At 39.4% G+C, this 27,594-nt stretch overlaps 3 protein-coding genes across 3 annotated transcripts; 1 reads left to right on the top strand and 2 right to left on the bottom strand.

Annotated features, from left to right (window-relative positions):
• Positions 1-2,755: 2,755 nt before the first annotated feature.
• peak3 (PEAK family member 3) lies at positions 2,756-10,153 on the top strand. The gene is made up of 4 exons (XM_066648057.1): positions 2,756-2,984; positions 4,025-4,170; positions 6,986-7,500; positions 8,969-10,153. The coding sequence occupies exons 1-4, from the start codon at positions 2,917-2,919 to the stop codon at positions 10,040-10,042; spliced, it is 1,803 nt and encodes a 600-aa protein (XP_066504154.1). The 5' UTR covers positions 2,756-2,916; the 3' UTR covers positions 10,043-10,153.
• Positions 10,154-10,445: 292 nt separating this feature from the next.
• On the bottom strand, positions 10,446-14,839 carry oaz1a (ornithine decarboxylase antizyme 1a). The gene is given in 6 exon segments (XM_066648058.1): positions 10,446-11,055; positions 11,139-11,224; positions 12,259-12,434; positions 12,881-12,967; positions 12,969-13,026; positions 14,659-14,839. Coding segments are annotated over 6 exon segments (669 nt in total). The 5' UTR covers positions 14,778-14,839; the 3' UTR covers positions 10,446-10,912.
• A 3,628-nt stretch (positions 14,840-18,467) lies between these two features.
• Positions 18,468-24,655, bottom strand: amh (anti-Mullerian hormone). Its single transcript, XM_066647857.1, has 7 exons — positions 24,484-24,655; positions 23,395-23,730; positions 22,026-22,195; positions 21,789-21,903; positions 21,346-21,481; positions 19,856-20,250; positions 18,468-19,606 (listed from the first exon to the last, which is right to left on the bottom strand). Exons 1-7 carry the CDS (start codon positions 24,608-24,610, stop codon positions 19,185-19,187), a joined length of 1,701 nt encoding a protein of 566 aa, XP_066503954.1. The 5' UTR covers positions 24,611-24,655; the 3' UTR covers positions 18,468-19,184.
• Positions 24,656-27,594: the final 2,939 nt, after the last annotated feature.

Genomic DNA, 27,594 nt, shown 5'->3' with positions numbered 1-27,594 from the left:
TATACTATAAAACAATAATCTTTTTTTTTCTTTTTTTAATTCAGTAAAACGTTGATTGTACATTGCCGTGTCCAGGGTGTGTGGCAGCTTTGTGCCCAATTACTCTGGGTAGGCTCTGGACTCAGCTGCTTGACCCTGATCATGATGAATCAGTTACAGAATGTGAACCAATAAACGAAAAGTTATAGATTATACCTTTGACTCTTTTCATGGCTGTGGTAGCAATAAAAACGTAACAAAAACTGCAATGATAACCTTGGCTTAATTCTGTTTTTCCAGCACATCATGGGTGAGAAAAAAGGCCCAGATTACCAGGGATGATCCTGAAAAAGGGATACACACTTTATTCAACGAGGTTAAGAAACCAGATCATTAAAAAAGGAGGAATTTGAAGCGTAGTCTTTCTCAGAAACGTCATTACACGTCCACGTAGAGTCCGCTGGGTTTCTGGGAACACTTTTTCAGATGTACTCAGTGAACTCAAGTTTTAGGCAACAAGCATGTGTTGCCATACAGTGGCTGGTTTTGCCTACGTAATGAGGCCCGCTTCAGCATCTTGTATAAGGCTGCTGACGTGAGCATGTGTGTGTGATTCAGGGATGCCTGGTGTTGTGGGGGGCAAGCAAAGGAGCTATCCACAAGCTCTTAAAGGCCTAATGAGGGTCCACTTCATAGCCCTTCAGTGCTCTCATTGTCTCTTCTCCTTTCTTTTTCCCTCTGCTTTATGCGTCATTGATGGAAGCATGCTGAATTCACTCGGTTTCCTAGACACGACCCTACCTGCACTTAGGCGAGTTTTAAAAGAGCTCAGAGTAAATGTTCATCTTTTGATCTGCACATGATGGATATTCAAATAATAATATTTGGGCCAGCACTCATTCTGTTGCAGGGCATTGCTCACCTTTACAGTAAGAGCTTCATCTTTTCTAGGAATGGTTTACACTAAATGCTGAAACATTGCTGTGAATATGTATTTTGCATTCAAATTAAAGAAAATAATTATATTAATCACATATTAATTAATTCATTAATTCGTTCATTGTCTGTAACCACTTATCCAGTTCAGGGTCGCGGAGGGTCCGAGGCCTACTCGGAATCATTGGGCGCAAGGCAGGCACACACCCTGGAGGGGGCGCCAGTCCTTCACAGGGCGATAAATCTAAAATTATATTAACATATATTTCAAATGCACAAAGTGATTTTGAAATATAAATAAAAAATAATGAAATAAGTTGTGTTACAACTGCGGAATTTCCCTGTTATTCAAATTATTATTATTATTATTATTATTATTATTATTATTATTATTATTATTATTATTTTGGGGGAATGTGAAGATATGGGATGTTTAAATTCTATAAATTGCTATTATATACAATGTCTCCTGTTGCTTATATTCAGAGGCCTATCAAAACATGTCCATTGTCTTTTATTGATCCACTTACATTCATAATTACACCATAGAATAAACAACTGTCACATTGTGTTTTAGAAACACAAAAACATCAAAGTTACGTGTGCAGTAATTAATTACAGAACTCTCCCAAACATGTGAAAGTAATTCAACATATATTTTAACTAATTATTTTAATATAGAGTAATTGTTCATGTAATTAGTTACTTCTGTAAAAATAACTAGTAACTATTTACTCATTTTCAGTACCATGAACAACACAGACTGAGATAAACCTGGTCAAGGCTTTATCACAGTGTTTCAGATAGTGAGCAGCAGACATCCTTTTTAGTCTCAGTCAAATAGAGGTCAAAGAAACCCTATCACAAAGCAAGACAGATTGGGTCTGTATCAAATATTGATCAATTTGGCAGAGCTTACTCTGATTGATGCCAAGCTCTGGCATATGATAACACTTAAACTCGAGTCCAGGTGAGTAATTATTTAACATTGATGACTAATTTTTGTTGGTGCATGAACTTGTGGCATGCTTTCATCACCGTAACATACTTTACTACCCGACCCTCCTCACTAGCTCTTAGATCTTCAGGTGTAAGGTAATAGTGTAAAGGACTGGAGTATGTATTCATTTTAGAATCTAAGTTTTCTATGGAGCAACAGTTTATCATTCATTATTTTATGTGAAATAAATCAAAACAACAAAAAAATTTGGTCTGTGTTATAAATTATGGTCTAAATCACAGCTAGAGCTGCAGCAGCACATTTTTAAACCAGTTTTGAGCTAAATGAATATTTGTATTGAGAAATCTACATCTTTTTAACTGCCACTATCAGTGGATGATTAGGAAATATAATCAAGGTCTACACTTGCTTCAAATCTGAGAAGGATGTGAGCTGTCAAGAAGCTGTTATTAAGAAAAGGAAAGGGAGGGGTGGAAATGGTGTAAAGGGTGGTCTCGGGTTTTGCACATGTGCGTGCAGAAGGCAACAAATTGCTGTAGGTCAGTCATGCTGCTACTGCCCTACATTAACCATTTAAACTATTTAATTTCATTTTTTTAGACTTCATCATGAGAACAAAAAAAAAACCAATATGGTAGATGTAAACACCTCTAAAGTGTCCGTATCTGTTATGCAAGTGTTATTGGAACTACTGTATGAGCTTAGGAAATGTGTTCCGGGTTTCAAAAGTTGAGGTTTCTGCGAGGAAGAGATGTTCAGAGACAAAACTGTTCCGCTTACAACCTCAGATAAAGATGCAATGAGATAACACAGAGAAAGAGAAAGAGAAAAACAGAGTGAGTGTGCATGTGTGTGATAGAAAAGAGAGTGAGATAGAGCATGTGAGTGAGTGAGAGAGAGAGAGAGAGAGAGAGAGAGAGAGAGAGAGAGATAGAGAGAGAGAGTTCACACATGGGAAGAAAGTTACAGGAACTGACAGTTGGAGAAGTTCTCATTCTCATTTGACGGAGACCATCAAAGCGCCCTGAGTAAAAGCCCTTATGGACTGCAAACTCCAAGGGTCTACAGCAGACACGAAGCCCCCTGCTCTGCCCATCAAACAGCGCAGGTAACCCAGCAGCACCTTCAACTCACGCACATCACATTCAAACAAACACACACATACACACATACACACTGCTGCAGACATTTATATACACTGCATCTGTAGTACAATGTAGGATTTGTTCATTAACAGCTAATAACTGTTTACACGGGTCTTGTGTTTTTATTTACTATCAGCGTGTTTCATATGTCCTGAACTGTGAAAATGTACATAACACAACTGTCATTTTCTGTAATCTGCTGATCACTTGGATCAAGTAATACCTACATGTTAGATGTAACCAAAGCTAATCAAACAGTGGACAAATAAGTATTAAGTCTTTTTAAAATGTTTAAATGTGCACTTTCTAAAGATATTAGGGAATGTATAATGCTAAGCTAAAATTAAAGGCCACCCTTCATTGATTCATTTTCATTTTTATAATGTAACATAAACAGACATTATATTTAAAGTATCAAAATCCACTCTAAGGCATAAAAAATGGGAAACTATATTTAACAAAATTTACAGAGAAACCTTAGCGACTAATAAGAATCATTGTTCTCAGTATGTGCAATTGCAAAAACCTTTATTACAGCTTTACACTGTTATTTGTAGATTTGCTATTTATTTTTTCAAAGAATTCTGCAGGAATGGGTTTTCAGTTCAGTTTTAGAAGTTGGCTGCATTTTCTGTTTCTCACAGTCAAAGCAATAACCCAGTTGAAAAACAGGTTAGGTAAATTGGCCACTCCAGAAACTGGCCTGTGACTGATGTGAGTGAATGAGTGTGTAAGTGCTTCTCACCAGTGTGCGTGTGTTGAATGGAATGGCCTTCTGTCCAGAAAGGCGCTTTAGAAGTGTAACCATATTTTTAAAAATTACATATGTAGAGTCACCACTCTGTAAAATATTACTCCAGCTCAGATATCCAGTTCCATGGTGGTGTCCATCAGGTGCTGTTTCTCTAGGGAAGAACAGCAGAATGAAAAATATACACCAGCATCAGGCAAAATGGCAATAGATCATTGTCAGGTCATTAACTTATAACTTATACATGTGTAGGTCCTCCTCCAGTACAAGTTCTGCTCCAGATCTACAGTTAGAGGGGAACCTGCAGGGCTCTTCGCCTTTTCCTTCTCCTTCTTATGATGTATTTACTGCCCCCGCGGACTGCAATGCTGACCAGTGCCCGATTCATCACAAATATGGTGAGTGTGCATAGACACAGATAGAGAAAATGAGACTAATTTGTATCTTCCAGACTGCTGGCTATGGATGGCTGGGGCATCACCAGGGACTAAACTCACAATCTCCCAGTGACAGGGCCATTGCTTAGTTGCCACACAGGAGTGTGATTTCTAGAAATTGAAACCCCATAGTAAAGGTCAACTCCGATTTGACAACAGGGACATGACTGAAGTCAGATAAACATACTCTAGATTTGCATGTACATTTTTATTTTTTTTCGGTCCTGGTTCTGTTTTTCTCATGAAATGAATGAGAGGAAATAATATCTGAAACACAACCAAAGAGCCACCTGACCACTTAACCACATGTACTTCTGTGTAACAGTGAAATAAATAAATAAATAAATAAATAAATAACTTGGGGAGCTGCAAAATTCTTATCAAATCATAAGATATTCCATTGCATGGATTGCTAGATCATAGCTTACACAGATATATTCAAATGACAGACAAGTACGACGCACTTCACTGTCTTCCGAAGAAATATCAGTATATTGTAATTATGTAAAATTCTAGGCCATTTTAAAAGACATTTCCATCCACTGGCCACTTTAATAGCTACACCTACAGTGGATGTATACTCATTATACATTTAATAAGCTCCACTTATTATAAAAGTGCACACTAGCTTTTGTATGCTAGCTGGGAATGGTCCACCATCTTGTAGGAGTCTGATAAACAAAACCAAGTTATTTGAAGTAAAACTACAATCAGCAGATGCAAAACTACAATTATATCTACCTCTGGGCAAAGGTCAGCACCACGCTTCATTTATTTATGATTATTATTTTATATTTTCATAAACAAAGGAGAAATCTGCACCTCAGCAGCTAGTTTTCAGTGCATCGAAACACTCAAAAGTTTAGTGTAACTTGGTAGCATTTTCTGCTTCATATTCCATGTAATTCCAAACATATTCTGTGATGTTAAGACCTGGGCTCCTGGAAGGCCAGTCCAGAGTTCTGAAAAATTAAGCAGCTTCTTTGTTTGATTTTCACACATTTATTTTATTTGTGCTTCTTGTTTGTGCGTCCTTATCTTGCCAACTTCCTCTCAGCTTCCTGACAGTTGCCTGTGAAAGATTCTGTTGTAAAATGATTTGAATGTTCTGTGTGCTTGTCACATACAATAAATGTTTGCGCCATATAATGTTTTACTGTTCCCCTTTTTCCAGAGAAATGTGTCATTAAAATGTCAGACTTCAGAAACCTGTTTCCAGAACAGGTTATAAATTGTTAGAAGTTTCACATCCTTTCAGTGATATAGTGTTGCGTTTTCTACTCTTAGTGTTAAGATAAACCAAACACCTGTAGAGATTTTCAGATTTGAAGGAAGAATTGTGATAAAAGTTCATTTTAGCTAGACATTATGTGAATGATTGGCGGTCTCTGACTTAGACCAGTAATATACATGTCTAAAGTGGGCCTGATCAAATGGGCCAAAATCTCAGATATTGGGTTAAATGTACATCAACTATCCGAGGGGGGTAGGGGGGTAGGGGGGTGATGAGGTCACGCCCCTCGCTGCCGTTGTATGCTTAGCTGAACCTAGGTGTGCTTTTAGGTCTTTTACACCTTTATTTGCTACACAAAACATGGGCATTTCGTTTTTAATTCATTCGAGAACTTACATTTACGTTTAGGCATAGCTGCTCGAGATGAGGGTAGGTACATGAGCTTTGTCTGACGTAAACAAGGACTACTGACGTGCAGACTGACCAATTAAATGTTTACAGAGAAGGTTATCGACTGATAACGGGAGCTCTACAGTCAGACCGTCCAATCAGAAGATTTTAGGCTACTTCACCACGCCCCCTTCTCACTCAAGCGAACCAATCGGAGTAGGGGAGGGCGGGACTAGTTTGTGAACGAAACGCTTCTCGAAGTTCTATGTAAGCTCTAGAAAAACAAAAATTTTAAGTCTAAAAAAGAGGACATGTCCAGGTAAAGGAGGACGTCTGGTCACCCTAGATAATTTTAAGGTAAAAATATTATGTTGTGTTCCTTGAATTAAGTATGTTAAAACTTCTTAGCAACATGAACCGGAAGCATAAAAGTCACAACACACTTTTCACAACACACTGGCATCAAATAATCAGTTAATAAACAAGTTCTTTCAGAGTTGTGGTGAGTGTGTTAAAGCAGGGGAAACTACAAAAATGTGCAGGGCAGTGTGCCTTCAGGACCAGGCTTGAGAAACACTGGTATAAGGAACCACTTTAAAGTGGCACTTAAGTCAATGTCAAAAATGTTACCATAGCTTACGAGTGGTTTTTAAATGCTTACTTCTCTTTTGTAGCGTAGCCATGGCAGCACCGAGGATGAGGTTTTCAGATAAGAAGATTAAAACATGCTGTTAATGGTGCATGATGCAGGAAGGAACCTTTAAAAAACTCAACTGCTCTGTGTTGTTACTTGGGGTTGAAGCACTTGCTTAATTATTTTTTTTTTCATTAGCTGGTAAATAATGAAGGGTGCTAGACTGAAAGCTACTGTTAGGAAGATGAGTATCACATTCTTATTTATTAGTTTTTTTTTCTCATTGTTGCATGACATGCTTAGAGGATGCATTTTGGAAATTTAAAGGAGTATATTGATGGACACAAAAGGCTGAGGAATATCATGCTGTGCTCATAAAATCACAGAACACATCATAATCACGATAAAATGACATACTTGTTTTATTCTGGAATTTCATTCTGTTATTACTGTGTTTACCTGTATTTCATATCTTGGCACTTTTTAAATAATCACTCTGTCTCATGGGTTTTCATCAGGATATCACCAAGGGAGATTCTTCTCTGATCAAACCCCTCCTCCCATTCCCAAAAAAAAGCTGGCACGGACATTGTCTCTGCCTGCAGAGTCTCTTTCCTCCACTCTCCAGTTTGTCAAGAGGCCTCACTACTATGCAATACCATTTTACACAGCTGAAGACTCCACGCAGGAACATGCTGGAGAGAACAAGAAAGAGGATGATCTTAAAGGCCATGGTTCCAACCTGTTAACATTTGACACCCCTGACCAGCACCTTCCAGGCTTCTTCAGCAGCTTCAGTCACCAGGAGCAGGTGTATGGAGGCATCCAGAATCGCTACCTTGAGTTTTTGAGGAATGCTGTGAAGGAAATAGAGGCCAAGGTCCTTCTAGGAGAACAGGAAGTGGAACAGTTGAAGACACTACAGCCTGAGGACTTTATCGTGTATAAGAAGTTCCAGCCTGAAAAGACAGATGAAGGTGTTTTCTACATGGTGTATGCCCTAAAACGTCAAGATGTTTTTTTCTCTGCAAAGGTGAGGCAACAGTCATACATCAGTGCTGTTTTTCTATTTTAAGGTGCACCCATTGTGGTCACAGATGTTCCATTGTGCATGCACAGCTTGTTTAACCTCTGTAAAAAAGAAGGAAATGAAAAGGGACATTCTGGAGCAGCTGCAGATGACGCTAAACACCCCCACCCCCAAGGTTTGGGCTGTGAAGCAGTGGGATGTAGAAGTCGTGACAAGAAAATTCATACTAATTTTCATCAAATCCTCACTGATATGTTCCTACATTTACAGCAAAACATTGGTAAAATAGTATAATGCTGTTATTGAAACAAAATGGGAAATACCCATCAATATATAATGCAATATAATGAGAATTTTGAAATGAATGTCAATGGAAATATTAATAGAAAGGTTAGACATTGAGTGTGTTGCAGCTTGGGGCACAAAAGAAAAAAGGCTTTGCTGTAAACAGCCACTTTCCCATACTGTACTCCAACAGACAGCATAAACACCCATATAAGGCCACCCACTGCTCAGACAACTAAAACCTCAATGGCCCACACTTCCTTTTTGTCACCAGGTATTGTGAAATGGCACTAACAACACACTCTAAGTGACTGAAAATTACCCCTAGTCACGCTAAACTAACACTGTCCCTTATTCAAAGCCGTATAAGGTCATATCTAATCACAATAGCAAAAAGAAATTAGCCAAGCCTAGTTTTGCCAGACCGCCATTAGCTATATAGCCATTGTCACAGAGGTGTTTCTTTGTTTATATATGGTCTTTATCATGTGAGTGTGTTGTACAGAGTGTGGAGGGCAAGTACTGAATGCAGAAATGAAAAAAAGTAGCACAAATTTTGTTCATAATGTATAACGCCGGTATTAGTGTTCCTCTTGTTAATTTTATTTAAAGATAAATACAAGATCTACCACCAATGAACAAAGACCAAGAACGTTTTTACGATTTTAAGAATTAGTTACCTATTTATTCAATGTAACTGTTCAGAGTAAAACATGTTAATGTGGCTGCGTGCAGCTGTATGTATTTTTATAAATACACTAATGCCACAGAATGTCGCCCCACCACAATGACACACACTCACGCGAAATAACACAAATTCAGCAGTCCTCTGCTCTCTGTGAGATATAGTACGGCTGAGTTCTGAGCCGTCCAAACTTACCTGGAGGTACTGTAACCAAAATGAAAGGTTTTGGAATATCACTCAAAATTAATATTATAATTTAACCATGTATTTTTCCCCTAATATCCATTCCAGGGCTTTATACGTGTAATTGGAATTTTTTTTTGGATAAAAAAAAGAATAAACAACTTGGGATCCCTCTCATGTTAATCAACTAAACAGTTTCACATAATTTGATGAATACTATATTAAATATGATCAAAGGTTTAAACCAATGCATTATTTGCCTTAATATGATGACAGCCTTAAACCATTCTCAAACCTGTCTGCATTTTCTCATCTCAGGTCAGCAACAACGATTCTGCAACCACCTGCTCGATGTCCCTTCCACATCATCCCAATATTGAGGAGGCTGTGAGACACTTTTCGTCAAGCAGGGCACAGGAAAAACAGCTCTCGAAATTATGGTCTGCAACAGAAGCGTCCGAATTATTGCAAGAGGGCAGTGCTGAGCAAGAACCTGAGGACCACACAGTTTTATCACTTCTGGAAAAAGGCCTTGCAGTAACTATTGTGAGGGATTTTCCTCAGGGAACACTGGAGGACTTTGTCCAAGAGGGAATTTCTCTGCATTGTTCCCATCCAGATGTGTATGAGAGGCGGCTTTGCCTGCTGGTTCTCCAGCTGGCTTTAGGCTTGCAGCACTTAGAAAGTCACAATGTCAAGAATGCAGAGCTGAGCCCACAGAAAATTATGCTAGTGTGGTCGTACGCAAAGAACAAGAGGTCAGCAGAGGAGGCTGAAACCATTGGAGATCCAAAAGAAGGGCAGACAAGGAATCTCTTTCAAATATACGGTGATGCAGATAAATGTGGGAGGAAACGTATTGGTCAGGACGACAACAGAAGTGTGCACAGGGTTCATAAGCTGTGGGAGAAGTGGGGCCTTCCTCGTATTGCAATCAGTCAAACCAGCTTCAGTGGTGAATCTATGCAGGAAGCACCACCCAATGGGTTCCAACTGGGAAATCTGCTGATGCACTGTCTGCACATCGACATGGACAAACATCAGAATACTCAGTACACACCTGGCCTGCTTAATCTAATCAAACAACTAACTGCTGAGAATACCAGGCTTCAAATGGCTGAAGTAATAGGGGTTCTGCAGGCCCTCCTGTGGGGCCCTAGAGCTGGACTCTTTGAAAAGAACCAACCAAACACAGCTGTGCTTCACAACTGGCTGATGGTGAAACGCTCTCTACTGGTGTTGAAACTGGCTGAAAAGGGACTTTTCTTCACAGAAACTAGGCTGGATTGGGAGGTCTGTCTGTGCCTGCAGTACCTTGCCTTTGCTGAGCCAGAGACTGTACTTAAGACAACAGCACAGTTGGGTCTGTACAACAATGTAAGGCTTGTTTAGTAACAAACACCCTTCACACCATCTAAGATTTTAGTTTTACTGCTTGAAATCATAAATGTGTTTGAGCTCTGCTACAAGCACCAAAAGGAGAAGTCCATTTTTATACTCGTAACAGGCTTGATTTCTTCAATGTGCAAAACACCCTTCAGTTATTCATCCATTTCCACTGCCAACATAGCACTCAAAACTATGGATCTGAAATAGTAATGGCTTCTTGTCAGATACACACACAAAAGGAATTTCAGATGTATTAAAAATATAAATAAAAATGGGTCCATGACTTTTACAGAGATTGGGGTTCCGAGTCAAGATTTACACCAAGCCATCGTCACTGATTCACCGTCTGAAGCATTAAATGGACAAAAACGTGAGCTGTAGCAATAATTAAAACTAAACCACTGCACAGGGTGAGCACATTTATTCTGCACTTTTACAACATGCAGATCAATCCAAAATGAATCTGAAACAAAACAAACTTGCAGATTCATGCACACATTAATAAAAATCAATACAAACATGGAAAAAAATATATCAAATACTGGAAACTACTACTTACATACATTTTGTTGCATGGGAATTTTAACCATAAATATTACAATCTAAAAGCAAAGTGTGGGAACAAGGGTGGAAGAACCAGCTTTAAACAATTATTTTAGGTGGTCAACCCAATGGTAATGATATAGCCTAATGATTGCAGTGGAATTCCTGGTTTTACGCTAGTGCAAATATCACTGACATACAGCACAACTTTAATAAGAACTTCACAGGAAACATCAATGCAGTGTCTTGATGTGTTTCATTTTTTTTTTTTTTAATGGTGACAAATTTGGGTGAAGGAGCACAAAATCATTTGAAGCGTGGGATTAAGCATTATTCATCATCGTCGTCATCATCGTCTGTGTCTCTTTCAATGCTGTAAGCCATGAAGAAAGCGTCAGGGCGGGAAGGGACAAGGGAATGACCCGGCCTCACAATCTCAAAGCCCAGGAAACTGAACGTCCGCAGTAGCGATGCTGTGTAGAAAAACAGAAAGCCTAAGCATAGGTTGCCAAAAACCGACTCCTAACCTTGTCAAGACAGACAACAAAATGCTTACCTCTGTCATCACGGTTCTTCTGGAAGCAGATGAAAACGTGATCGACCTGAAGCTTCTCTTCTGCAAATTCTAGCAACAAAGCAAAACTGCAGGAGAAGAAAGTCAGTGAGTAAATAAGTCACTCAACAGAAACAGGCCATTAAAATCTAGGCGGATTGCCCATGTCTACTTAGCACAGTCTGGCCTGTGTACAAGGCATATCCCTCTGTATATTTGATTTCTATACTTTCACAGAGCATCGAAAGCTGTATTTTTTTAAAACATCTGCATGATGTTTTCTAATTTAGAAATCACAGAAATCCGGTGTACACACTTCTATAGAAAAGTTTTATAAAAAAGTATTTAACGCCATATTACATCTTATTAACTTTGACATGAAATGTGGTGCTGATTTACTAACAGTTTTACTTTAGATATGTTGAGGCTGACATCTATTTAAGTCGTGTGTTTTGATTAATTTTCTTTACTGACAAGAATTTTAGGAGTGCAGACGCTTTCGTATTGTTGAATAATTGTTATGGACCTTGCAGTTAGGATCTGTTGCCTCTCACGGGCAAAACCCAACACCAGTCCAACATTAATTTTTTTATTGTAAGTCGAGTTTGGCATGTTGCACAAAATGGGGCTGCTTCTCCCTTTACTAGATACGAGTTAACCTGGCGTGTCCCATACGGCATCTTGTGTACACTGCTCGGTTCCATAGAAAATGGCCAGTACTGCTGCCATGCCAAACGAAGACCCCACAAGAATTGATCAGCATTTTTTGTTCTTCACGTTATATTTGTTCAAATATAATATAAAATATAACATTGTCAAGATTTCTGATTTTAAAAAAACCATTTGGTATTGTTGACTTTTTTTTTCAATGTATAAAATAAAGAAAGAAATGCAGAAGAGAATCTGCATCTTGAGCCCTATTTGGACAGAGGGGGTGGGGGACATGACTAATTCCTCAGGATACTAGAGCTTGGATAATGACAGATGGCAGAGGGTCTACACACATCTCGTCAAAAATAACATATACCTCACTTATTGTAATAAAGAACACTGCCTCCACATTTATACAAAAAAATAATAAAAAAAAACTTATAAAACTTATAAAAAAAAAATGCTAGCCTACCTGTCCTTGCTGCCTTCAGGAAGAGCTCCAGGGGGAATTTCGATGTAAAGCTTGGCCCCTGTAAGTGCCCCCCTCCATACTAGTGGTTTAGCCTCAGAGCAACGCCGCTCAAAGAGCAAAAACCGTACACGGCTGTTCAAGGGGGGAGGCTCCTCAAGAACCAGCAACTGAGCATCCTGTTAAAGGGGGGAAAAGGGATGTTTCATTAATTGAGTGCAAGAGCGCTCAGCTACAGTCCTCTGTCCTTCTGAAGTATGGCTAAACACTGACCTAGGTTTAATTCAAAGCAGATCATAGGTTTGAGTAGAGTGGATTTCAAAGTTCTACATTTGTGTAGAGGGGATTTCAAAGTTCATTCCTTCAGACAGACGAGGGTGAAGAAATTAACATGGGCTGAAATCACCTTAGGACATTCAGCTCCCTTGACTGAGATTTAAGCAATAATTAACTCATTATTTTGTACTTTTAGACTTTCCATGTGCTGCCAAGCTTTTACAAGCTCCCCATGAAGACTTGGGTCTGGTATTAATACGACTTAACGTTTAATATTAAGAGTTACTATTCTTTCCATAAACTTGAATCACAAACAGGAAAAGGAAAAATAAAGAACACACATACTTACAGAATAGAACAATTTAGCTGAAAGATTGTGATCCCACTGATCGTTCCCTCGCCCACCTGGGATCTTCAGGGGTGGGAGAGGGGCATCAGGAACACCACAGAGGCCCCGGACACGGGTTACAGCAACACCGGAGGCACCGGCGGGGGCTACAGGGAGAAATGGAACAACCACACAATGATTACAGTACTCAAAAAACAGTCCTGGTAAATAACAGAACACTAAGCTAAGCCGAAGAGCCCCACGATAAAAATCCAACACGTTATATAATAGAGTTTAAAGGTTATACAAGAAAATCTTTAAGGCATAATTTACTTTCTGCGTTTTACATATTACATAACAAAATGTTTTTACATTGTCCTTATTTTTGAATCATAAATCTAAACTATGCAACCTGTAGAATATCCCAGCTATTACAGAAGTGTCCATGCATTCAGGAAACTTTGGTAAGTGACACCACACTTTCAAAAACCTATAATGGAAGGCTTGGGACACAGGATGCTTAATATTAAATGGATACACATACTAAGAGTACAAACAACGTCATATGTTAAGTATTCCGAACCACAGTTAACGCATGAGGCAAAACGATGACTCCTCCCCCTCCTCCATGTGCTGTATTCAAATGTTTGTTTCCTTTACATTGATCAACGAACTTAAAACAAAACTGGCACTTCAACGCTAGAATCACCTCAACATTTTTCTTGATAGTGGTCTAAATTTCTCAGTCTGTTAATGATCCCCCAGAGTGAACTCATTCCAGGAAAGTCTTGTTGCGTTTATAGGATGTGGTGATCACGTACAAAGTCTGCATTAATCACTGAGCCACAGACAAGGGTCAAGGTTATAGGGTAGTGTGCAAAAGCCAGAGACCACCTTACATGTAACAGATTCCCATATAAAAATACACGAGAAAATCTGAGGGGGAAAGCACAAGGAACAGGGAAGTAAAAAATAAATAAATCCCTAGACGGAAGAAGGAAAACGTATCCAAAAATATTGTTCATTTTTAGGATATTAAGAAACGTTAAACCCACTAGGTCTATAAACTGTAGCCAAAAATAAATAACGCTACAGTAAATTAACGCCTCTGTTCGACAAAAAAAATCAAGTTCTTAACTGGATTTAGGAGGTATTAATATTTCCCAACAGGTGTTTATGTAAAGCTAACAACAGGTATCTTTAAAAATAACGATACAATTAACAGAGGTAATACTAAATATGCATATTATATTCGGTGTGGTTTTCTGACGGTGAAAAGTCGGTGTGCTGTAATTCAGGGCCATTTTGACGTAATACTATAATAAGAGGTCTCTGACATGCGCAACGTTACCGTAAGCGTTGAGGTCCCTAGCTTCAGTGATGTTATTAAATTAACAAACGAACACCTGCCTAAACGACTTGAAACGAGCCCTAAATAAGCATTTTTTTGTCTAGTCATATGAGCTATGATATTATATGTAAAATAACAGGTAACAACACAAACAGCGAAATATGAGGGAGTAGCACTAGCTAACGTTAGACGTCTTAACATTAGCTATAGCATTAGCTGGCCTTCATCATACAGATTTACAGCTTCGAGAAACAAACATAACGTTTCTCTGAATAATATGGCAAATGTGGAAGAACCTATGAGAAAACTGGTTTATATTCTGGTGTGTGTAAGAAGGATATATATCGTTATGCAAGTGGTTTTAAGCTGGACCTGGTCCAGGAAGGCTTCACCAGAAGCCAGGCCTCGGTCGTAGTAGTTAACGCTAACCCGATTAAACTCAACATACCTTTCGATCTCGGGTTTATTACGGTTCACCTCGGCTACTGGCATCTTGGATATATTTCTCTCTTTTTCTCTGACAAAACAATGGCTATTCAGGATCGTCTGGAGGTTGGATTTAACCATCCGGCCAACGTCAAGGCCCTCAGCTCTCTGTCCGTTCTCCGCCCGAAGTGGCGCTGCGGAGCTGGAGCCTCGGCTTTTATTTCGCAGTCACACACTTGTTTGTTTACATGACTTGTGAGGACCTTACATTGACACATTTATTTCGTGGGGACTTGCCCTAACCTTAAACATAGCTGCTGCTACAATAAGCTTAAGATTATCTTGTTCTTAAAATAGGTCTTCTCCTAAAAGTATAATAGCTTTGGTCCAAAAAGTAAGACAAGACCCCCAAACACACCTTGCTCCCCACAATGAACGAACAGGAACACACACACACACACACACACACACAATCTGTTTAAAGTCCACACAGCATGGACAAAGTACAAGATGAATACGTTTTTTTTTCCCCACTGAAAAGTAGCAACAGTCATTCAGGCGAATATTTGTAACTTAATATTAAATGCTTACATGAAAATAAAAAAATCGAATTGCTCTGTAGTCCCTGAATATCCCAGATTATCACCGCTCTCCAAAGAAAAACATGTGCCTCCACAATTGTAACTTTACAGGTGAAGAAAAAACCTTCTTAATCTTCAGTGGAAGTCAATGTAAAAAGATTTAATTCCCAGTAATTGTGGAACATTTTTATTGGTCAATTCATCGTGACACTTTCACACAGTTTGGAGGACATCTGTTGGGTTTAAATGATGACGTTAACTAGAAATCCACCAATTTATGTTTTCTTTGGGCAGTGATGTTATGTACCAGGGAGCAGGTCCCCCGCATGGAGGCAGCCATGTTTAAAATAGACTTATTACAGGATTTCTGCCACATCCAGGTCATTAGGGGTCAGGATAAACAGTTACATACTGTGAAGAGGAATTATAGAAAAAGCTGATTGACTTTTACATCATGGCAGAAATGTATGTAGACCAACCAAATATTATTGTTATATTATTTTTATAGGATTTGTGCCCAGAGCAGCATCAACAGAGGCTTTATTCTCAATATGAAGCCTTCAGTGAAACATCACAATGATTTTGAAAACTAAGACTTGTTCTAGGTATTTGTTACTTGGATGACAGAAAATAACCATTTTTTAAAATTATTATTTATTTCCCTTAAGAAATCTGATTATGAGTAAGACACTCCACCACAGTATTGTAAAAATAAGTCCACTTTTGTTATTTCATCTCTGATTAAAACATACATTATCTGTGTGAACTGCTGAAACACATCAGTGTGATCCTCCTGCTGTCATTGACAAACAGCACACGGCTCACCTGCAACTAAACAGACCGCACATGGAACAGCAGGAACTAATCTGGATCGCAGCACTGAGGTGAAAGTATGTCTGCACTGACCACCAGGCGCACATTCAGTGCTGCCTTTGATTTTTTTTATAATCCACCCTCAGCTGTGCCTGTCAGTCAAGAAAAAACATCTGACGCACAACATGAGACACTGACGCACCACGTTTGAAATCATTATCCATTCTTTCCATGACTACAGGTTAACCCAGGTAAGACTGGAGATAGCTTCTCATAAATATTGTTCACATTTGTGTGTGTCTTTGAGGCTGAATATGTTGTGTGTACTCTATCTGGTTAGATCTTTCCCTATGTGCAACCAGTCATCTATTTTAAGCTGCTGTAAGTGCTGTTTACTTCATACTACTGCTGTACTGTGGTATACTGTATAGTACGAGTGGACATATTGGAACAGAGTAGTGTACATAAATTACCATCTGTTCCTTTAATTTCTGATTTGTGTCTGATGTTATTTCAGCGTCAGCTTTAAATCCTCAGTAAAACAGGCTAATGAAAATGTTTTGATTTTAATTTGCTGACACTTGTTGCTTCCTTCCCCCAAAGGATTCGCTGACCAACTGAGAAAAATTGACCACTACGGAAAGTTTGTATTGCAATTAGTAAATAGACATCCATTAGGAAATAAATTCACAACTGAATAATTACTGTTACCTTCTTATTCATACACATATTGATGATTATGATATCAGTATTGTGCAGCAGATTGCGGTGTAATTAAACTTGTTGGCCCGTAGTGAAATATCGCCGGATACTGCCCATTCAATCTTTGAGCGAGGTGGAAAATCCATGGACAGGGGTCACTCTGAACCGCTGCATATTGGTTTCCATGGTGATTGTATTGGTCAGCTCAGGAGTTGAGCTTGTACAAGGTAAATCATATTATTACTGAATATGGTTAAAAATGATAATAATGATGTTCTTCATCTGGAAAGTTGCTATAGAATTAATTATTATTATGTCAAGTTTTTTGTTTGTGTATTTAATAGAGGACTGGATTAATTGTTAAGTTCTTATTCGTACTGCAGAGACACTGGAGCCTTTGTTTGAAGTGGCAGAAGAGGAGGCAGGGTCAGAGGTGGAGGAAGTGGGTGCAGATGAGGTAACAGGAAAATACTCCATTACTGTAAAATATACTGTTCAGTTCAGAACCTCACATTCATTAATCCTGCGTTCTTCCTCTAGTCTGGAGAATCCTGGTGGGACACACTAGCATTTTGGAACTGGGGAGAAGAGGATGAAATTGACAAATTTAGACAGAAGAGAGCAGCCAGGCAAAGGCAACCAGGAGAAAAACCTGGACCCCGGATCCGTAACAGGGAAATGCTTACGAAAGGACTTCTTAAGGATAGGGATTAAAACGTCCCTTTCGAGAACCGCAAGGGCTGTCAACATTGATTGGACGTCGAAGCCATAAAAAAAAGGGCCTATAAGTGAATTCACATGTAAGGAGTTATAGGTAGTACATCATTTGTCTGTAGTTTCCTTCTGCTTAGCCGAAACTATGAGGTTCATACTGTTAACAAGTTAGCATAGCTTGTAGCCACATAAGCAGTAGTTGCTATTAACTAGTTACATTTACTCAAATAAATGTAATGAAAAAGGCAAGTAATTGGTACCATCCTAAAGAAACATACAATATTCATATTTATTTATTTATTTTTTACTGTAAATTGCAAAACACAGGAATTAAACAGCTGTGCACTCCAATGTAACAGGTATATTTTCCTCAGATGCAGGCAGCCATGTTTACAATATGTTTAGTTAATTGCTGCCTCAAAATGTGAGGAATCATCACCCTGGAGAAATGTCGATCACTCCTTTAAATTAATATCTAATGGATTTGTATTTCCCTGAGAATATTCAAAAAATAAAATTTCTTCTACTGACAAATTTCAAGAGGAAAAGGACATTTTTACTGAACTACACTTTAGTCATTAACATTTACCTATTAATTGCGGTTTGGTGTTTAATTTCATTGGGCTACTGTGATGGCTTTACAACTGCTCACACCTCTGATGTTTACTGTATCATATACAGTTTTAGGGGTACATTTAATGCCTCGTGTATTCTAAAAGAGAACAAGAGAGCTGTATTAATTTTAGCTGATTGATGTTGACTGTATTAGGACATTTCCCTGCAGTTCGTAACACTTACTGTAAATGTTGGTAGGCTGCTACTGCTGTACTTCTCACACCGTGTTATAAAACATACTTTTATTCATAGATGAATCATTTACTGACTTATCGCCTTGAAATGAACATTAGGAAATCTTATGAAATCTGTCCTTTCAGAACCCTTAGTACCACAACCTGACAGTATTTGATAAATTGACATTTTTAATATGTAGCATCATGTATTTTAGTATTTATCACACATAGTTGACTCATGCTTAATGGCTCTTTATTGTAGACAAAACAGCATACAAGTGAATGTGAACCATGCACAGACTGAAATACAAGCGGTTGCTTCATAAGAGCAGTGTACCACATAATTGACACCAAGTAACTAAGAACTGAGGAATGCATTGAAATGATTATGTATGATATTCAAGTGGATACAGCAGAGGCTGCAGGCACAAGCTAGAAATAATAACACTGGCATATTTGACTTAAATACATGAGTGTCTATACTTTGAATGGGTTGTAAAACACCTCAAGTTAACAAGGAAGTGGGAATCTCTCAACGCCGTACTGTTGTGAGACTTGTTTAGTAGAGCTGTGATTTTGACCTTTACTGGGTGAATACAGCACAAACCAAAAGGAGCAACACTCATTTTGTGAAATATTTACTGTTATTTCTCTATTGACCTGGATTGCATATTGCAATACAAGCTGATTCTTCTGTTATTTTTTGCTCCTATGTAATTCTCCTGGAGCATTTTTATAATTGTAAAAGGCCTAAAAAAGTTCATCAAAGTAATCTTTATTAGGGACCATTATCTACACATTCTGAGAAAACTAGGTGACAGTGAAAATCTGGTGCTGTGTTGGTTGTTGGCAAACTGACTTGATTGTAGAGTATTGTTGTTCATACTTAAAAACCTTTCAGTATTTGCTTCCATACCTTTGGCCTGTGGTTTCTTGATTAGATACGATCAGCGACACTGACACTCCTTGGCGATCATGTTGGTTTTGTAAGAGATGATGGGGCCCTTGCTTGTCAGCTCAATCACACAAAGGTCATCATACTCCACGGGGACGCAGCAGAGCGTCCGGTTGAGGGGCTTACCGCTCTGTAGATGGCTGTTTAGGACGATGGCGTGATTGTTGGCATTGGTCAGAGGGAAGCCACATGGTCCTTCACAGTTGTTAATGTTTGCTGAAGAAGGTTCAAACAGGAATTTCTCCAGAGACACGGTGAGGCTCTGCAGACGACATTGACTCGGTTTGGATGGTCCATCCTGGTCACCCCTGGCTGCCCGCTGTGCCCTCTCCACTGACCACATGCCCAGCAAACTCTGTACAGCCTTCAGGAGCAAAAACGCCCTGTACTGATTCTCACCAGGACTATCCAAACCTTCAGACAGGAGATAGACATGTTGTCATAGTCAGATCAAAACAAACTTCCAAAAATATTTACAGGCAAAAATGGCATCTTAGCAAAGTCCAACTCTCATTACTAGATTAATACACTGCAAGAAAAATGAGGGGGGGGGGGCATTACCACTACTGAATCTAGAAGTACTGTTAGATGAGTTAGTGTCTACAATCGTTTGCCCAAATAATGTAGATCAGAAGTTATAATACATAACTGGAAAACAATCACCTGTTGCTGGTGCTTCATGGTCGGGGAGTGAGGCGAGAGCTGTAAGAATCTTCAGTTTTTCCGTTACACTGCGTTCAGCCACCTCAGAGTGGAACTGAGCTAAAGCCTCGTTCAGCCGCCCTCTGAGACTGTTCAGCAGCTGTGGGCTGAGGTTCAGCTCCACTCGGTGGCTCTGCAGCTTCATACTGTCACGGGGGAAGGAGAAGACAGTGGGGCCTGAGGAACCGATGAGCTCCAGAAGCAGAGACTCACTGGAGAAAACTCCCAGACTCAGAGGAGGCAGAGAATGGAGAAGACTTGCAGAAACTGCAGCCTGCTCTTCTGACTCATGTCCTGTGTCTTTCTGAGGAACATCATTCAGAAATTTCTGCAGCTCACATAGGAACAGGAAGGTCCTGGAACAGGTGAGACAGCCCCGTCAGGGTGTGGCTCTTTCTACTCTTGAGACAGACACATTAATGTAGGTAACAGTAGCTCTGAATAATTTTAGCACATGACTTCTGGGTGAAAACAGTTTTGCGTCACTTGCGACATGTGAATTCTCCGACCAATAGCACTGCTGCTCTGACTGTGTTCTGTTGTCTCTGCTCTAAGCCAACATGGAGGCAGCGCTGACTACTGCGGTTATTATACAACGTTTTAGGAGAATGACAAAACACAACACAAGCAAGAGTAACACTAAAATTACAGCTACAATACTCCTTTCAGTGTACTCCTTATTTTCACAGTTGCTGCTAGAAGACCAGTGCTCTTCAGATATAAATCTGCTAAACAAATATGGTGGACTGTTTACAGAAGTAGATTCTGGCCCCGTTCACAGCCATGCCCATTGTGCAAGGCTAAAGCAAAGCAAAATGCAAAACACAATATGACCAGGGCTTTATACATGGAGTAAAACAAGGGACACCAGTGAGCTTCAGGCCAAATGATGAGAAGCAGCTCACTTTTTTCCAATGCAAGACATTTTATCCCTTGTGATAGACCAGGGGCTTCCTCCTTTTTCCAGGATCGAGCTATTACATGCTTAGCTTCAAGGAAGCATAGGTTAAATAAGGAGGATTCTTTTTTATGGATATTAAGTTCATATGGGAATATTTATTTATTCATTGTCTGTAACCCTTATCCAGTTCAGGGTCGCGGTGGGTCCAGAGCCTACCCGGAAACACTGGGTGCAAGGCAGGAACACACCCTGGAGGGGGCGCCAGTCCTTCACAGGTTGACACACTCAATAATCAATGGCACTATGTGAATTACCCTTTTCCAAAGATCCTGTATTACCTTTACTCTGCTTGCATTTACTACAAGTATCTGGAATATTTGAGTTAATTTGGCGTAGTCTGGAGGCAACACATTCTCACTTAAAGATATGAGGAATATTCAAGGTGAAGTAAAGTGACGAATTCGATTTTTCATGGGGACTGTAGTAGAACTGAACCAAAAACCTGGAATTTATAGAATAACTCATGTTAAAGTTGTGCTCGAGAACATACCGATTAGAAGGAGGTGCCTCCAGCTGAGGGTTAGTTATGTGCGTAAAGATAATAACCAAAGGTCTTAGTACAGTACTGGTGTTTTTGTCCTTCCTCATCATCAAGGCTTGCAGGTCAGTCAAACTCATACTGTGCCCTAGAAAACAGCAAAGGTAAACACACACTCAGATGGTTTCCCTGACAGGGATTAAACTCTGGACTATATCCTCCTTTCAATGGAAAATCACAATACAAAATGCTGTGTAGTCCAGGACTAGGCTGGTTTGGGCTTGTCTGGGAACCACCCCAGTAAGTTGAGATCCTGAGAGTCAATGTACAAACTAATAAAATAAATCATTCTCTCAAGTTAATAAATCGTTCCCACAGTTTACCTGAGAAGTCCAAGAACAATGTCTCATTCCGGCTTTTTATCTTACAACAAGAAGCAGATAAAGATTTCTCACCACTGTCATTCTGGCTGTCAGCGCCAATCCTCAGCTTTAGATGACCATGACTCAACACCTCTGTCTGACCAGCAGCCAGAACTAGAAACTGTGTCTCCTTAGAAACACACACTGTCTGGGTGGGGAAACATATAAAACAAATTGTGACTCAAAAACCATAGAAATTCTACTGGTCATAAAGTGTCATCATATTGTACTAGTGAAATGTTTATGAGACATTATCATTTCTGAAGTAACCTGCTTGTTTGGTTGAAGGGAATGACTGTCAAAGTTGACATGTAACCCCTCTGTGTTAATGGGGTCCACAGAGAACAGGAGCATGATCGAGTTTTGGTGAGAATCTCTGCAAGGTTTTGAGAAGTGAAGGGTCAGCATGAATTTTCCACTGTCCTCAAGATCCCAGTGCTCTAAAGAAGTGTAGAAAACAGTACCTTTAACGTTGCAGTAAATAAACCATTATTTAAAAACAGTAAAATAATGGTCTATTTCTTTAAAAAAAACAAGGGCAGTATGTACAAAATGGGTCCTAACATTAGATACCTATCCTAATGAGTGAGTTACACCCATTTCAGGCGCATCCGGTACTGGCAGAAAAACTGGTTTACCCCAGATGAGGTTTGGAACTGCTACAACTAACACACCGACAAACACTGCACACACCTTCCAGCCATAATAATAAAAAACATTCAATTGACCTATTTGTTTCTACATTTTGTCCGTCTACTCAGCTACACTGGCCATACAGGTATACTTGGTAGGTCTACAATTACACTGATGTGGTGGTGTGTTAGCATGTGTTGTGCTGCTACAAGTGGATCAGACACAGCAGTGCTGCTGGAGTATTTAAACATGGTTTGAACTCTAATCGCAGCCACTCTTAACACATCTAACTGTTTGGTCCACCTTGCAAAGTCTGAGACACTAGCTCTTCTGTTCCTGCACAGATTGTGTTGGTTGCCCTCTAGTGCTGCCTCAGTGGACACAAGACACTACACACAGGATGCTGTTGGCTGAATATTTTTGGTTGATCGACTATTCTCAGTCCAGCCCCTGTTCTGAGGGGGTTTAAAAACTCCAGCAGCTCTGCTGTGTCTGATCCATTCATACCAGCACACAATTTATATACATGTTAGCCTAGCCTGTTGATATTTTATGTTCAGTGATACTATGTTTTGGAGGGAGAAAACAAAACAGTTGAATATTTTGGCAATGTATTATTTAAGCACAACATTTGGGGTCATTCTCTACTTGGCCTTGCTTTCTAGTGTTAAACATGTGGGCTGAGTTGAAACAGCTTGAGAATCCCTGGTCCTAGGCTTTGATTTTTGTTTTTCTAATTATAAGGGCTAGGCTTAGGGTGTTCCAGCATGCTCCCACAATCAGAAACATATGTTGTTAAGTGTATTAGTTATGAAAAAGTGTCCACAGATGTGAGTGTGGGAGTCAATGGGTGTATGTGTGTTGCCCTGTGATGAACTGGCGCCTTGTGCAGTGTGTGTTCCTGCCTTGTGCCCAATGATTCAAGGTATGCTCTGGACCCAGCGTGACCCTGAACCGGATACAAATATTGAAAGAATGAATGACTGTTAAATTAGTGCACTGGTACCCTTTGTTGTGTGATAATATCCTGGGCCATTGTTTTCTGAGTGAGCTTTCTGACTCAGCCTTAATAACGATGAAAAATGCTCCCGCTGTTGCGCACTCTCAGAATTGGAACAAATTCCAAACCGAGCCAACTCCTGCTTCCCCAGCTCAGCCTGTTTACTCCAGACCTTATGCAAAGCGTTGACGAAGTCACTCAGAGCGTCATGGGGACGATGCTCCTCCTCCGCACACATGCCATGCTCTGAGAAAGGAGGTGGTGGAACAAATGGAGAAGCAGGGGTCTGCCCTGTGGACACATGTGCTGGGCTTTCCTTCTCCACATCAGCACCACTGAGCTCTGAGAATGAGTACGCACTCAGATTAAAGATGCAGGACAGACAGTTAATTATTCAATACAGTTACTCTTCAGTCAAATATATAGAGATAACCTGAAACAATATGCACCCCTGGAATGAAACTACAAACTATACAAACAATAAATAACAATGTATGCCCCAAACTCTAAGAAACACCCCTCAGTTTCAGTGTAAAGTATCATAATTTTTACAAATAAAGGACTTCATTAATATAGTGTCCTATGACAGAATTGTAATATTAGCATTAGTATGTTAGCAAACCCTAATTATGAGACACAAGGTAATAATTATATGAAACTACAACATTAGTTTAGAGTTGTTACCCAGTGGCCTGACTAGAAAAAAATACAATGTCATTTGCTTGCTTAAAATATGCTGTGAATATCCAAACATACTTTAAAAAATAAATTAATACAAAAATACAACACTATGTACGTTAAAAACCACAACGTATTTGGTCAAAAGCATCCAGACCTGTCTGATCAAATGTTAAATACTGTCTAGAGTGATCACTGACACCGAGCAGGGTTCACTACTCCAAGAAATGTTCTTGGGAAAGACCCTAAGACCATTTCTGCCTGCCTCTGTAACATTACAATTTTTGTAAGTTGCTATAAAGTAAGAGCATCTGTCAAATGCTGTAAATGTAAATGTCAACAAAGTCTGTAGCAATATAATCACAATATTTTGTCTATAATGTTCTGCCCTTCTGTTGAAGTGTGCAGTTGACTGACCTGGAAAGGGTTCGACTGGGGTCTGCCCCTGGCTCTGGTCCAGCTTTTCCTCCGTAGTACTGAGCGCCCCATTGACCACTGTCATGGCCAGCAACAGCAGCAGCCAAAGCCTTGCCTTCACACCCATGGTCTCGTAGTCACAACAGTCAAGCACTTGTTTTGGGGCATTTCGGCAAAGGAGTCGCTTTTTATACAAAAAGCCTGCATTCCTGACAGAAAAGTCTGCCAAAATAGCTCCACAATACCAGTGTCCTTGAAGAGTTTGTGATGTGTGGTGTAGCAAGTGTGAAGCTGGCTGTGTGAATGTGATTTGCTTTTGGCTATGATAAGCTAAGAAATTACACAAGTCAGAAACAATGGATTACTGTAAAGAACTCAAACACAGCTGCTCAGTTAGATTTGATGTTGACGGCAAAATTAGATGAGCTGGTGGCATACACAAGCTTTTGTGTTTTGTGATTTGAGAGGAAATTCCTCCTCATTTGCTACATTTGAGATTCACAAAAACACATTTCTGTAGCTGATAGTTAAACACCAAGTCTATCAAGGGCAAGTTTTTCCCAAAGGGAAGGTGGTCATGTAGCAGATCAGAGAAGACCAGAATGATCTCAGATCTATTGCTGGAATCAGATATACAATTTCTCTTGTGGTTCAAATGTTATAAGCGCCATCTTCTGTCATAACGGATGATAACACCGTTTCCTGTAGCACTGATAGGTAGAGCTGAGCATTTAGAGTCTGGTTGAGCCTATAACAAACAACAGAGGTTTAGAACTTTGTGTTGATAGCTTTTGAACCACAAGAGGTATTGCAAATCTCTGAGACATTCTAGTCTTCTTTGATAGCCTTAAATATAGGCTCCCTAACACATTACTTGCTGTGGTTTTCAGATGTCATTTTCCCTTTCATTTTTGAAAAAGATGTCCTGCAACTTTTGACACACCCTGATGAAAGAGAGGGCGGCATGGCGGCGCTGCAGGGAGTGTTGCAATCACACACCTCCAGGGACCTGGAGGCTGTCGGTTCGAGTCCCCCTCTGGGTGAGTGACTGTGAGGAGTTTGGTGTGTTCTCTCTGTGTCTGCGTGGGTTTCCTCCGGGTGCTCCAGTTTCCTCCCACAGTCCAAAAACACACATTGGTAGGTGGATTGGTGACTCAAAAGCGTCCGTAGGTGTGAGTGTGTGTAGCTCTGTGAAGGACTAGCACCCCCTCCAGTCCTTGTGCCCAATGATTCCCGGTAGGCTCCGGACACACCGTGACCCTGAACTGGATAAGCCATTTCAGATAATAAATGAATGAAGGAAGAGTGTGGGTTTAAAAACACTACTTTAAAAAGGCATGATTAATTGTGCTAAATTAGAACAGGTCCATGATTAACTTTAAGATCTATTTTAAGGTTGATTTTAATAGAGCTGTTATCTAAGGGCCAGAATTGTAAACTAGCATTTTGCTGAAGAAATGCCAAACCATGTATGATAGCAACCACAGATGAATCTGTAAAATACTATGCATGTTGTGGTACTCACATATTTGTTGTTACTAGCCCTAGTAAACAGGACACTGGCTGTAATCACAAGCTCTGCTCTGTGTGGTCTGGCGTGTGGAAGCCTCACAGCTGCAAATGTTTTGAAGATTTTCAAGGTCTTCAAGGCCAGCTAGGTGTTAGACAAGGCCCATGAGAAAAGAAAAAAAGACGGCAGTTGCAAAATTCACATAAAAAACTGAAACTAACTAGAAGCCATTGCTGCCAATTTCTCTGGAAGGTGTCTTTTTTCAGTATTAAAACAGAACCTGACATTTATGCACAGTGCGTATACTTACATTGCCCAACACTGACAGTAGCTGAAGAATACTTCGTCATTAGTATTTAGCATTTGGTCTCAGTCTGAATGAGGAACTAGAACCTCCTAAGGACCTCAACAATACACACCAGCCATGTGAACGATTGTAAAATGACTTTTACTTCCTCTCCAGAAAAGTTTCAGAGCAGAAAAATAAAGTGAAATAAGGCCAATTTCCCAAAACAGCAAAGCTATTTTCAGTCAAGGCTGTGAGAATATATGAACGGTGTGTACATTGCTGAGGTAACAACACAAAACTGTCTCACATCAGCATTACTTCAGATACAAAGCAAAAAAATCAAATTTCATATACGTCTACATTATTTAAATGTTTCAGATCTTGAAAAGAAATCTATACTACTGCCTAGAACATTAACATGGTCAGTATTTGTAAACATTAGGAGAGAACAGGGTCTGTTGACATGGTGTTAGGGCTGGACGATATGGCCAAAAAACTACATCACAATATAGTTATTAATTTCAGTCAATGATATATTTCCGATATCAATATGAACAATAAAAAAAGCCACAGAAAATCTGCCAAGAACCTAAAGCAACACGACATCACCCTCAAACAAAACAGCAATGTTAATGCTTTAAAAGTAAATTAAAAACTGAGTGCAATGAACAGCTGCGTCGTCTGTCAGTCACAGATTTTATAAATAATATACTTTGAAATATAGAAAATGTGTATAAAAATCATTGTTATTGAAAATTTTATTTACAGTATATATTGTTATTGAATTATTGTCCAACCCTTGAGTTAACCTTTCAGTGAGAAGGAATTCTCACAAAAACAAACAAACAAACAAACAAAAAAAAGCACTTAATGAAAGCCTTCACGACTAATATTCATTCATAGGGCTTTGAACATCTCTTTATTCGGGGTAAATAGACAAATGTACCCTAGGTAAATGTACTATTGAAAAAGTACTGGGTTGTGTTAATGAATGGGATGCTTGTGATACAAGGCAGAAAGTGAAAACTGACAACAACAAACTCCACTTTCAGTTGGGAACACACACACACACTACACACACACACACTACACACATACACATCAAAGAGTAAATCAAGACATAAGAATTTTTATTAGAAACACTTTATTAAGTTATAACAAAAGCAGAAAGATTCAAAAGAATTTAATCTTAATTTATAACAGCTGTTCATTTTCATTTGATAAAAGAACCAGCACCAAAGACAGCATTAGGAGTAGAACACTGGTGAAAACGTATTCCACCGCTATCCTATCCTGTTCTTGTGTGGATTAA

This window comes from Hoplias malabaricus, chromosome 16 (assembly GCF_029633855.1).
Source record: "Hoplias malabaricus isolate fHopMal1 chromosome 16, fHopMal1.hap1, whole genome shotgun sequence".
Taxonomy (NCBI): Eukaryota; Metazoa; Chordata; class Actinopteri; order Characiformes; family Erythrinidae; genus Hoplias; species Hoplias malabaricus.
The sequence above is the reverse complement of the archived record's forward strand: the minus strand, read 5'-3'. Positions and strand labels throughout refer to the sequence as shown.

What these genes read in the sequence shown, in the direction of transcription:
- peak3 (XM_066648057.1), top strand. Translation starts at nt 2,917, where the DNA reads ATGGACTGCAAACTCCAAGGGTCTACAGCAGACACGAAGCCCCCTGCT. An exon ending in CTGCCCATCAAACAGCGCAG is followed by an intron (nt 2,985 to 4,024) that starts GTAACCCAGCAG and finishes ATACATGTGTAG; the next exon opens with GTCCTCCTCCAGTACAAGTT. An exon ending in ATGTTTTTTTCTCTGCAAAG is followed by an intron (nt 7,501 to 8,968) that starts GTGAGGCAACAG and finishes TTCTCATCTCAG; the next exon opens with GTCAGCAACAACGATTCTGC.
- amh (XM_066647857.1), bottom strand. Translation starts at nt 24,610, where the DNA reads ATGGGTGTGAAGGCAAGGCTTTGGCTGCTGCTGTTGCTGGCCATGACA. An exon ending in CCCTTCAACCAAACAAGCAG is followed by an intron (nt 21,904 to 22,025) that starts GTTACTTCAGAA and finishes TTCCCCACCCAG; the next exon opens with ACAGTGTGTGTTTCTAAGGA. An exon ending in TGACAGCCAGAATGACAGTG is followed by an intron (nt 21,482 to 21,788) that starts GTGAGAAATCTT and finishes GCTGTTTTCTAG; the next exon opens with GGCACAGTATGAGTTTGACT.